The 12,993-nt window shown below is 49.0% G+C and overlaps 1 protein-coding gene across 6 annotated transcripts in view; it reads right to left on the minus strand.

Moving 5' to 3' along the window:
* CSGALNACT1 (chondroitin sulfate N-acetylgalactosaminyltransferase 1) overlaps positions 1-12,993 on the minus strand; it is a 420,793-nt gene that overhangs the window by 55,376 nt on the left and 352,424 nt on the right. For all 6 annotated transcript variants that reach the window (XM_073636981.1, XM_073636978.1, XM_073636980.1 and 3 more), the window contains one exon: positions 8,012-8,228. In XM_073636981.1, the coding sequence (XP_073493082.1) occupies positions 8,012-8,228 (217 nt within the window). The remainder of the gene's footprint in view (positions 1-8,011; positions 8,229-12,993) is intronic.

Below are 12,993 nucleotides of genomic sequence, written 5' to 3' on the forward strand. Positions count from 1 at the left end.
TCTGTGCAGATATACGCTTTTCTAACATACAATGCAACACCTCCTCCTCGTTTATCAAGTCTGTTTCTTGCAAATAAGTTGTATCCTTTTAGCCTTTTATTCCAATCATGTGTATCGTCCCACCAAGTTTCAGTGATTCCAATGACATCATATTCCTTTTCCTGCATTAGTAGTTCCAATTCTCCTTGTTTGTTGCCCATGCTTTGTGCATTTGTATAAAAACATTTTAGTTTGTGATTGGTTTCTCTTCCTCCCATATTTTTATTATTTAAATTGTTTTGTCTTTGTTCTTCCTTTCCACTTCCAGTAGCAGAGATCTCAATAGTATTTGTCAGCTGTATGGCTTTTTCTGGCCTTTTGCTTCCCTTCCCACATTGTTCTAGTTTAAAGCTCTTCTGATGAGTGTAGCAAGGCGACTTCCAAATACATGTTTTCCAGTCTTCGTAAGGTGCACCCCATCTCTAGCAAGTAGTCCATCGTATAGGTAATTCATTCCGTGATCCAGAAATCCAAATCCTTGTTGACGGCACCATCGACGTAGCCAGTTGTTCACCTGTAGAATCTTATTCCACCTCATTGTTCCATGGCCATCCACTGGGAGGATGGATGAGAAGACCACCTGCGCTCCCAATTCTTTCACTTTCTTGCCTAAGTCTTCAAAGTCACTGCAGATGGTTTCCAGGTCCTTTCTTGCGGTGTCATTTGTCCCCACATGTATTAGCAGGAATGGGTAGTGATCTGTAGGTCTGAAGAGTCTTGATATCCTGTCCGACACATCTTTAATTTTTGCTCCTGGAAGACAGCACATTTCTCTTGAGGTTATGTCTGGTCTGCAGATAGCGGCCTCTGTTCCTCTTAACAGGGAATCCCCCATGACCACCACTCTCCGTTTTTTCTTCACAACATTCTTCTTTCTCCATCCAGGAGGATTCTGAGGGCTTACAAGGTTATTCATTGCTGGCAAAGTCTTATTTTGCTGTATTTCTTCATGGTTCTCCTGCGTGAGAGCCTGGTACTGGTTCCTGAGCAGTATGGGTGCTGACTGCCTCTCGATCCTCCTGCTTCTGTGGGTCACATGCTTCCATTCCTCTGTTTCGTCAGGTGCAGTTCGAATTTCTTCTCTTTCTGAATCATGAAGAGATAATTCTGCTCTGTCTAAGAACTCTTCACCTTCCTTAATGATTTTCAACGTAGTTAACCTCTCTTCTAGATTTCGCAACTTTTCCTCCAACAGGGACACAAGCTTGCATTTCTGGCATGTGAAGTTTGGCTTTTCCACTGGCAAGTCTGTGAACATGTAGCAGGATATGCAGCTCACCAAATGGCTCCTGGACTCTTCCATGTTCTTATTGTTAATGTTCTGAAAACAGTGAAAAAGGCTTAAAAAAAAAGCTTAAAAATGCGCGCGCCGTAAGGCACGCGGTTTACCGATGTCCTCTTTTCAGCTCCAACAGCCAAAATCCAGTGTTCTTTGAGCTCGCGGAGACTCTTCACTTACCCCAAAATGCAGTGGGAATATGCAAATTATCTCACCAGGACTCCTCCCCTGGTTTACCGATGTCCTCTCTTTAGCTCCAACAGCCAAAATCCAATGTTCTTTGAGCTCGCGGAGACTCTTCACTTACCCCAAAATGCAGTGGGAATATGCAAATTATCTCCTCAGGACTCCTCCCCTGGTTTACCGATGTCCTCTTTTCAGCTCCAACAGCCAAAATCCAGTGTTCTTTGAGCTCGCGGAGACTCTTCACTTACCCCAAAATGCAGTGGGAATATGCAAATTATCTCCTCCCCTGGTTTGGGGACGGTGCTGTAAATGGGAGAAATCAAATGTGTCTTTGTTGCAAATTCTGCTGACGAGTCACAGCTGAAAGTAGTGTTCTGTAGGGTCCGGACCGCCATGATAAGACAGGAAAAGTAAATGACTCCATCAGAAAGGACTTCACCTGCAAGTCACTATTTAGAACTTGTAATGCACACGCCCGGGCTGAGCGGCGTGTGCGTGTGATTCCACTGGACCGTGCCGGAGAGTGAATGCCTGGAGGGGCGTAACTAGGTATTCACCCGATCCGACCAGGGTCGCACGACGGCATACGACGCCAGTGCACCAAGGAGGAACCGAGCAGAGGGACCAGGTGCTACTCCAGGACAGACCCCGGACACGGCTGTTGACCCACACAGGGGAATACAGGAACAGACTGGTTAGGCTGGCACAACGGGTATGCAGGCAGGCACGGCTAGAGTGCAGACAGGAAGGCACTAGCAGGTAGGAACACAGGCGGGATAGGACCCAGTACACACTGGGACTCTGGAACAGAACCACAGATGTGGCAGACAAACACAGCAGAGTGAGGCCGCCCAGAGCGGTGAGCGAGAGCAGGGCAGGACGAGACCGCCCGGAGCGGTGAGCAAGAGCAGGGCAGGACAAGACCGCCCGGAGCGGTGAGCAAGAGCAGGGCAGGACAAGACCGCCCGGAGCGGTGAGCAAGAGCAGGGCAGGACAAGACCGCCCGGAGCGGTGAGCAAGAGCAGGGCAGGACGAGACCGCCCGGAGCGGTGAGCAAGAGCAGGGCAGGACGAGACCGCCCAGAGCGGTGAGCAAGAGCAGGGCAGGACGAGACCGCCCGGAGCGGTGAGCAAGAGCAGGGCAGGACGAGACCGCCCGGAGCGGTGAGCAAGAGCAGGGCAGGACGAGACCGCCCGGAGCGGTGAGCAAGAGCAGGGCAGGACGAGACCGCCCGGAGCGGTGAGCAAGAGCAGGGCAGGACGAGACCGCCCGGAGCGGTGAGCAAGAGCAGGGCAGGACGAGACCGCCCGGAGCGGTGAGCAAGAGCAGGGCAGGACGAGACCGCCCGGAGCGGTGAGCAAGAGCAGGGCAGGACAAGACCGCCCGGAGCGGTGAGCAAGAGCAGGGCAGGACGAGGCCGCCCGGAGCGGAGAGCAAGAGCAGAGCAGGACGAGGCCGCCCGGAGCGGAGAGCAAGAGCAGAGCAGGACGAGGCCGCCCGGAGCGGAGAGCAAGAGCAGAGCAGGACGAGGCCGCCCGGAGCGGAGAGCAAGAGCAGAGCAGGACGAGGCCGCCCGGAGCGGAGAGCAAGAGCAGAGCAGGACGAGGCCGCCCGGAGCGGAGAGCAAGAGCAGAGCAGGACGAGGCCGCCCGGAGCGGAGAGCAAGAGCAGAGCAGGACGAGGCCGCCCGGAGTGGAGAGCAAGAGCAGAGCAGGACGAGGCCGCCCGGAGCGGAGAGCAACAGCAGAGCAGGACGAGGCCGCCCGGAGCGGAGAGCAACAGCAGAGCAGGACGAGGCCGCCCGGAGCGGAGAGCAAGAGCAGAGCAGGACGAGGCCGCCCGGAGCGGAGAGCAAGAGCAGAGCAGGACGAGGCCGCCCGGAGCGGAGAGCAAGAGCAGAGCAGGACGAGGCCGCCCGGAGCGGAGAGCAAGAGCAGAGCAGGACGAGGCCGCCCGGAGCGGAGAGCAAGAGCAGAGCAGGACGAGGCCGCCCGGAGCGGAGAGCAAGAGCAGAGCAGGACGAGGCCGCCCGGAGCGGAGAGCAAGAGCAGAGCAGGACGAGGCCGCCCGGAGCGGAGAGCAAGAGCAGAGCAGGACGAGGCCGCCCGGAGCGGTGAGCAAGAGCAGAGCAGGACGAGGCCGCCTGGAGCGGTGAGCAAGAGTAGAGCAAGACTGCCGGAGCAGTGAGCAAAAGGATAAGAGCGGAGCAAGGCTGCCGGAGCAGTGAGCAAAAGGATAAGAGCGGAGCAAAACTGCCGGAGCAGCGAGCAAAAGGGTCAGAGCGGAGCAAGGCTGCCGGAGCAGCGAGCAAAAGGGTCAGAGCGGAGCAAGGCTGCCGGAGCAGCGAGCAAAAGGGTCAGAGCGGAGCAAGGCTGCCGGAGCAGCGAGCAAAAGGGTCAGAGCGGAGCAAGGCTGCCGGAGCAGCGAGCAAAAGGGTCAGAGCGGAGAAAGGCTGCCGGAGCAGCGAGCAAAAGGGTCAGAGCGGAGAAAGGCTGCCGGAGCAGCGAGCAAGGCAGAGCAGGCTAGAACCGCCAGAGCGGTGAGCAAGGCAGAGCAGGGGGGACAGGGCTCTGTTCACACGGAACAGACAGGAAGGGAAAGACAGAGCCAGATACCCACAGGGTACTTGCAGAGAAGTAGCGAGTGGACCACAAACTCACAAACGGGAGTACAGAGACAACAAGCAGGAGTTAGGTACGAGTTCAGACTCTGCAGAAAAAGGAAAGGAACGGACATAGAGAAAAAACAGGTAAAAGATAGGAGAGAGTTCAGACTGGAACTGAGTGTACGGAGGAGACCGACACTGCAGCGGAATACAGGAGCGGGTCTGGGAATACGGCCCCCAGAGAGGCGGGACGAACAGGCAAGAAGCGTGTTCAGACAGGACAGACAAGATACAGGAGCGGGTCTAGGTAATCGGCCCCTAGAAGGCAGGAGGAACAGGCTAGGAGCGTGTTCAGACAGGCCTGGAAATACAGCCTCCAGGATAGGCAGACAAGAGAACACAGAACGGGACCTGGCACCTTCAGAGTGAAACCACACACTGAATGAAACACAATGCTCAGGCAGGGATTGATTGGGGCAGCTGGGTTAAATACCAGGTGACAGACAGCAATAGGCTGAGGACGCACAAGGGGTGTGACCCACAGCAGGTACAAAAAAGCAGGAAGTGATCGGGCACCGCCCTTAAGCAGCAGAAACAGACACAAACAGACAGCATGGAGGGAAGCCAGAGAGACATTCTGGACTGGAGATCAAGTGCGCGCTCTTGCACAGTGGGAGATGGACCCCTATGCAAGGACGCCGCCAGGTATGTTACAGAACTGCTCCGTGATTTCATAATATTTTCTACTGGACTGGTATCTGCCACTGTATGGTCATTGTATGGTTGCAATATCAGTTTTGGTCTTTGTATAATGATTTTTTTTTTTAAGTAAGGGTATGGTCATCTGCTGAGGTTCCCCGATACCCACTATGGTTAGCGTGTACCATCGTAGGTGTAAGCATGATTAGGTGACCCAATCAGATGTGTTTTGGCCTCCCCCCTCCTAGGCTGTGCTGAACCCCGTGCTATGCCTCTGGAGATGGCATAGAAAAAAGTGAGAAAGTAAGACTTGCAATGATAACATCTATGGTGATGGCTCACTTTCATGGATATATAGCAGGGAATTTATCACGAGGGGGTATTTGAAGTCAGTTGTGCTGCGTTGCCATTTTTGTGCACCAAATTTATAAAAAATGTTTGATAAACATGGTGCATCTTGACATACAACTCAATCATGTAGAAAGGACTGGTACTGCTACTGCTCATTTTACCCATTGTTACGATCTACAGCTTATTACAATGCTCCACAATTAACTCCCATAGAAATCAATTTTTTCGTTTTTTTCAAATCACAAATGCAAAGTAAAAGTAATTAGCTGTTTATGTAGCAGATTCACGAGCTTTATAAAAAAAAAAAAATAAATTAAATAATGATTAAGAAAAAAATTACAAAATTCGTTAAAAAAATGAAAATTTTAAATTAGGTTAAAAGAGCAATATGTATTAGTAGCATAATGCTGTAAGGATAAAAACAAGTTGTTTTCTAAAGGAAAAGAGCAAAACAAAATACCTAGATTTGAAGTGCTGAGATGGCGGCTTTTACTTACAATGTATTATACTCGGCGGACAGCGCAGTACATTTTCAATTACCCTTCATAAGTTGTCCTTCAGCGGTTCACTTTCACATATGACAAAGCATGCAGCAATTATCCTCTGGCCTTTATTTTCCAATGCTCTCATGAGAAGCTCGGCAAGCCCATTTATTCCATTGACCTGACTTGAGCCGTCTAGTGACCATCCACAGAAGGCCTGCTACAGCTGGGGGTCAGCAGGAGCCGCACGCACCTCTGCACTGGAGCCGCTTTAGAGCCGAGCAGCTCTGTGGTTCAGTAAAACTAAAGGTCGCATTTCAAAGCAGATAATTAACCTATTTCTGCGGGTTTGATGAAAATTGATTTTCTAAAAATAACGCTGAATTCTCTTGGAAAAAAAAAGGCACAAAATAGCAATTCAATAATAACAGTAAACCGGAGCATATAAATACTTTTTGTTTATATCAACACTATACAAGTTAAGTAATCCCCAACTTCACCCCCCAACTCACCTGTTTTATTATATATCAAAACGCAGTCCCCTCTCCTCGCTAGAATTTGCAGCTTTAACCCCTTTACCCCCAGGCTATTTTCCGTTTTGTTTTTTTTTCCAGTATGAAGGCTTGTGTTTTGCTTTGTACTTTTGAATGACCCCATTCATTCTGCCACACAGTGTACTGGAAAACGGGGAAAAAATTCCAAGTGCAGTGAAAATGCAAAATAAAGTGCAATTCCACAATGTATTTTTGGATTTTTTATTTACCATGATCAATATATAGGGTAAAATTGACCTGGCAATATAATTCCCCAAGTCAGTAGGAGTACTCGGATACCAAACATGTATAGTTTTTTTTTTTATTTAAGTGGTAAAAAAGAAATTCAGAAATTTGTCAAATGTTTTTTTGCTTTTGTTGCCATTTTCCGAGACCCGTAACATTTTCATTTTTCAGGATCTGGGGCCATTGGAGGACTTATTTTTTGCATCCTGAGCTGACCTTTTTATGGATACCATTTTGGGGTAGATACAATATTTTGATCGCCTTTTATTGCAATGTTGCCGCAACCAAAAAACCGAAATTCTGGAGTTTTGATTTTTTTTCTCGTTATGCCGTTTAACGATCTGATTAATTTATTTTATATTTTCATAGATCGGACATTTCATACATACCAAATATGTGTATTTTTTTTAATGGTTTTGGTTTTAATGGGGTAAAAGGGCGGTGATTTGAACTTTTGGGGGTTTTTTTCGTTTTTTTTAAGCTGCAATCGTCTGATAGCCTGTGCTATACATAACAGGGCTTCAGAACTTCAAAAATCACGATTTCCTGAGAACGCCAGCCATGGTAAATATACGTCATCAGTCGTCAAGGGGTTAAAGAAGCACTCCCATCAAAGGTTTTATCTTCTTAATATATTGCAATCATCATATTATATAGCACTGTGCTATACTCATTACTCATTTAGCCCTTCTACCCAGCAAATTCCATTAGGTCTATGACATTAGGTGATTTAAAGCTTACTAGCTTAATCCTTCTAAGCTCTTATGTAGAAACAGGAAATTTCACTGCATGAGTCAGCACCAGAACTACAATTTTAAATCACTCCAAAGTCCCTGGCAATCCAGCCCTTTCTCCTCTTCAACTCCTGACCCAGCTGCTTCGCTCCTCCCCCTGCCATGGACTTTGCAGTGATGTAGAATTGTAGTTCTAATGATGACTGACTCCTGCAGGGAAGAGAGCCTTACTGTTTCTACATAGCGCTTACAAGGATTCAGCTAGTCTGTTTTTAATCATGTGATGTCATATACCTAATTGAAAAAAGGAATTAACAGGGTAGAAGGACAAAATGATCAATTGTAAGTGCAATGTGCATTATAATATGATGATTGCAATATATTAAGAGTATAAAATCTTTGATGGGAGGAGGGCTTCTTTAATGAATGACAGAAACTAGAGCTCATTGTATGGGAAATACAAGGTTGGCACTGCAATCTGCACCTATGTACACAGGAGGATGTATTGCTCCCCCTAGTAGATGAAAAACACATTATGCTGAAACCTAAGGACAGAGGCACAGCTCACATGGAGATGGGAATTTTGCAACTATTCAAAGCTTTTTACGCCAGATTTTGGCATAACAGCTTTGATGAATCAGGGCATTAGTGCCTTTGTATAGATCATATGCAGTGAGCCCCTGAACGCTCTCTTGTGGGTGTAAAGCATAGAAAAGCACCATATAAACATACTAGATGGGTTAACCTCTACAGTACACATTTAATAAAAAATAAAACCTACCAATAATACACAGAATATACAGAACCTGCCATCCAACAGAAAAAAATGACCGATTGGTTGAAATGAACATCCTCACCTGAAATTGTGCATGAACTGCTGAAACTTGTCAGCTCTTCTTGCTAAGGGGACAATGATATTCACAAGGACATTGGCCATATTCAGCTTTTCATTCTTGACTTTCACAATAGGTCCAAATGGTCGAAAGAGAACAACGCGCTTAAATTCTTGATTCCGATCTCCTTTAAAAGTCAGTTCATACAATGTTCCTTTATTGCGTTCTGTCCTGTAAATTCCTAAAAAAAAAAGACAAAAACAAACTATTAGAAAGGCTTAACTGTTGGGAAGTAGCTATTATGTATATGTATTCCAATGGATGTACATGTAGTAGGCGTAAGAAAGGAAAAGCTCTACGGAAAAGGGCATTGGTAGCTTGATAACATATCAATGAAAGAAAGCAAAAGACTGAGGGTGGCTGAACAATCAAAACTGCATAGAATACAACAATGATATAGACTTAATTGGACTTTCTGGGTGCGTTTCCATTTAATCTTTATCGTTAAACATGTTCTGTGCCCCTACAAGTCACGTCGTTCGATTTACTACCATAATAAGCTCAATGAAGAAAAAGTACCAGCAAAGGATGTTGCAATAAATTTGGTGATTTTCAAAAGCAAGTAAGAAAGTAGACAATATCAGAAATAAAAAAATAAAAAGTAAAACGGCAGTAGGTTGGCTCAGTGGTTACTACTGCTGCTTGGAAACACTGGGGTAGGATCCAACCAATTGCAACATCTGCATAGAGATGTATACAGACGTGGCCATGATCTTCTAAAATCCTTTGAGCTTTATGTTTTTTGATGTTTGCTTTTCTTGCTAATGACAAAACAAAGCAGCTGTAGTATTTTTGCCCTTGGACATCCTGTTCTGTAATTCTACCAAACTATATACGTTAAGGAAACTCATGCAGATGTTTCAGCTATTGAATGTTTGTGAATCAGCAAGTCGTATCCTGCTGTCTGCTGTTCCAGAATATTCACTGAATAGTCATGGTGAGGAGAGGAAGTCCCTGGTATTTTCAGAGGCACACCTGTTCTATTTATGGGGAAGTACACTAGAGACAAGCGTGCAGTTATTTCTTTTTTTTCATTATTGCAGACTTGCTAAAGTAATATAACTCTTTTATACACAATCTGTCAGTAGGATCAACCCTTCTTTGCTCTCTATATGGACATGCAGGTCATAGGAAGCTGAATAAAGTGATACCTTAATATCTGGCGTCCGATGTCTTATTCCAGGGAAATCTAGGTTTTTCTTATATGTAAATGAGCTGTTAAGAACTATGGGCTGGTCACTGATCTGCATGAAAATCTGCCTCCAGAGCTTATTATAAATAAAAGGGGCCGTTACCAGTGTGAGACAAGTAACTACCACAGTACAGCAGAACTGAACTTTGTCTCCTTACAAACACACTTGCTGCAGCTCTCTGAGCTCTGCTGTATTACAGCAATATTGCAGCCCTGTCTGCCTGTGAAATGGAAGCTGGAGCTGAGAGGAGCCTGCAGATGTGTCAGGTATGATCACTCACAGCTCAGCAGTGAGACCAGGAGAGCAGAGACCGGCCATTATATATCACACTGGTAACACAGGTAACCGTTACATATCACACCCGTGACGCCCCCTTTTATTTAAAATAAGCTCTAAAGGCAGATCCTCATGCAGATCAGTGTCCAACCCATAGATCTTAACCGCTCATTTACATATAAGAAAAATGTGGATTTCTATGGAATAAGACATCAGATCAAGATATCAAGGGATCATTTTATTCAACTTCCTATGATCTGTATATCCATTAACAGCTTAGGAGGGTTGATCCTACTGACAGATTCCCATTCCCTTTAAATCACATATATTAGAGGATCAGAAAAGTGCAGTAATGTTACTAAAACATTTGTATTTACAAATCCGTAATAATATCCAACATCTAACTTCATTACAATGACTTTTCTAATATACTTTCATTACCTGCGCTTCTTCTATAAGTGCATCTCTGTGTGGGTCACGTAGTGCTTTGTTGAAATGCAGGTGACGCGCCCCCTGGGCCAGTGCTGTTAGGGATACCCGGAGCCGGATCAGATGGGGGTTGTAGTCTCCGAGTGGCTGTGACCCGGTCCATGCCCAGGGTGTCAAACTCAGTGTGTGGCAGTCCTACAGATGTTATTAGAGTTCTTTGTGTCGACTACGCCACCCGTTGATTTGCGGTCAAAAGGCCGCCGCTGCAGCAGGGTCCACTGAGGCTGGTGATGTGTGTGCAGCTTAGGTAGTATAACCCCCAACGGGAGGGGTATAGCCTCAGGGGGTCAGCCGTGGAGGATGGTGGTTGTGAAGGTGCAGCAAGGAGACTCAGAGGCATAAAATGCAGTTCCAGGGTTTTACTTACTGGTGTTGCTCGGGTCACTGTGTACAGCAGTGACCACCCAAGCCGTGCTGCGTCCACCAGGTCCTGGACTCTGTCAACTCCCAGGCAACTCCGGAGTGTGGTCCTGAGCTCCTTTCTGTCTCTCCCTTCTTCTGGCCGTTCCCACCAGGGATCCACCTAAGTCCGGCTCCCTCGGGCCTCTTGTTGGTCAAGCCTCCTCTGGGCTCCCTGACCCTATTCTTGGTCTGCCTTCCGGGTGGATTTAGTGGGTGATCGTGGCAGATCCTGCCCACGACCTCCGGTTCCTGGCTAAGGTGTGCTGTAGCCTCTGCCAGCTTGGGATCCGGTACCCTGTTGCCGACCCTTCACCCTATTAGCTCTCTTATGGGCTCTTGGGGTCCCCTCTGCGCCTCTGGGTCTCTCTCTCTTCTCCTCTGCTCTGCTTCTCAGGTTACACTCTGACAGACTGACGTCTCACAGACTGACAACTGACTGACTGACCCTGATCTAAGATGGTGCCCACCTTATATACTCCCTCTATGTGTGAGCTCAGGTGACCAGCACCCAATGAGCTCCTAACTTTACCCAGGCTGCTCCCCCTATCTGCCCCTACACTACTGGGATGTTCCACCCCCCTCCCACTCCAGCCAGGAACAGACACTGTCGTACCTGCACATTTCTCTAGTGGGAGTACCATCGGTCTGTTCCCCGGAAATGGGATGTGTGTAGTGCATGCAGCTAACTGAGCTCAGTTCCACACTCCATCCTTACCCGGGAGTGGAATATCACACCTCTGGGTTGAGGTGCAATACCCCTGTAGCAGCCGAATCCTCAGGGTGCTACATTCCCCCCTGGTAAATCACAGCACGTCCTCGGGCTGTAAAATATAAACATCCAAAACATACAATTTTTTTTCATAAACATAAACATAGAAAACATCATATAGATATATCAGCAATAAACTTTTCATATAAATAACATTCTTGTTTCTGGTTCCTCCGGTCACGGTGCAACTTGTGACCGGGTAAAGTGCTACAGTCTCTTGAAGAAAACAGTTCCCTATAAAACCGGTAGGGGGCGCTTTAGGAAGCGCAACTATATACAAGGGGATATGGCCGCTCTCAGTCCTCGGCCAGGTATTAGGGAGGATTGACCGCTCTCAGTCCTCGGTCAGTGGGAATAGGGACACACGGGTTTCAGTTCAATTGGCTGGTCCCAACGGGGACTATATTTTAACTAGAACAGTTCTTATACCCTGACGGGTAACCATGTACAGTCTACCTCTACCGTACTTCAACGACGGCGTCCTCCTGCTCTTTCTTGAGATTCTTCAGACCCGTCCGGGTCCTCTTGCTCCTCCTCACACCGCAGCTCCTCCTCCGTCAGGCGATGCACATGGAGGGCGTAGGGTCCTTTGGCACACTTGTGCCGGGTGAAGGTGACCTCGTCCCCTACATACAGGTCACGACCTCTGTGTCCCTCCGGCAGATGGCTTTCTAAGTCTCTCCGGGTTACAAAGACGTCGCCGGGGGTCTGATGGTCTCTAATAAAGCCCCATCCGTGCTGCATGTTGAATTTTATCACAGTCCCGGTGGAAGGGGGACCATGTGCTGCACGGGGATTCCTCCTGGTCCGGCTCTTCTGCTCCGCGCTCCTTATCTGCGCTTGCTGTTCCCAGACCCGCCTCTCTCTCCGCTCCTTCTCGAAGACCTCGAGCTGCTGCCGGCAGCACTCTGCACGCTCTGCTGCGGCCGCCCGAGTCTCCTGAGTGAACCCCATGAGGTCTCCTCCGGTGGGGTCCCACTCGAACTGTGCCTCCTCCAGCGGGGGCGAGGTCCTCTTTACGGGCTTCGGAGCCGGAATCAGGGGCTCGCATATGGGCCTTGCTCTCTGGAGTTCCAGCTGAATGTACTCCTGGGGCCATATGAAGGGCTGCCCATCCGGGCACATATGCTGGGCGAACAGATTTTCACCCAGGTGCGGCACTTTAGGTGCTATGGGCGCTGTGGTGGTAGCGGCGCCCGGGTTGACCAGGCCTTGCGACCAGGCTTGGGGCACGCTAAAGGAAAAGGGCACCGTAAGAACGGCGGCGCCCGTGGTTACTCGGCCCTGCGACCAGGCTGGTGGCTCCGCGGAGGTAGGGGGCGCTGTTGGAATGGCGGCGCCCGGGGGTACTAGGCCTTGCGACCAGGCCGGTGGTATTTCCTGCTTGGCCACGCTCGAGGTCGAGGCGTGTGACGTCACAGGGGTCGCGGCCGCGGTTTCCGGTTGAGGCCTAGTCGGCGGCGGTGACGATGCAGCGACAGGCACGGCAGGGGGAATTTCGGGCTCTGCGACGGGGAGCTGGGGCAGGCACGCGGTTTCCCGGCTCGGGGTAGAGACGTCCCCTTTACCTGCCTCCGTCCGTTCAGCTCCCTTCTCGGCGCCGTCTCCTGCCTTCATTCCTCCTGCGCCATCCTCAGAGGCGGTCTGTCTCCTCGTCTCGGGCGGCGTGCTCCGCTGACGGGTTCCGGTCTGCTGGGCCATCTCTCGGCTCCACTCCGCCAACGTCTCCCGCTGTACCCGGGCCATCCTCCGTGCGAGGCCCTCCAGCGCAGTCTGTGCACACTCCCGGTCTCGGGGGAGCTGTGCCAGGACCTCCA

The sequence above is a fragment of the Phyllobates terribilis genome, unplaced genomic scaffold (assembly GCF_046119375.1).
Source record: "Phyllobates terribilis strain yellow unplaced genomic scaffold, ASM4611937v1 Scaffold_1__5_contigs__length_1240528914, whole genome shotgun sequence".
In the NCBI taxonomy this organism is placed as follows: domain Eukaryota; kingdom Metazoa; phylum Chordata; class Amphibia; order Anura; family Dendrobatidae; genus Phyllobates; species Phyllobates terribilis.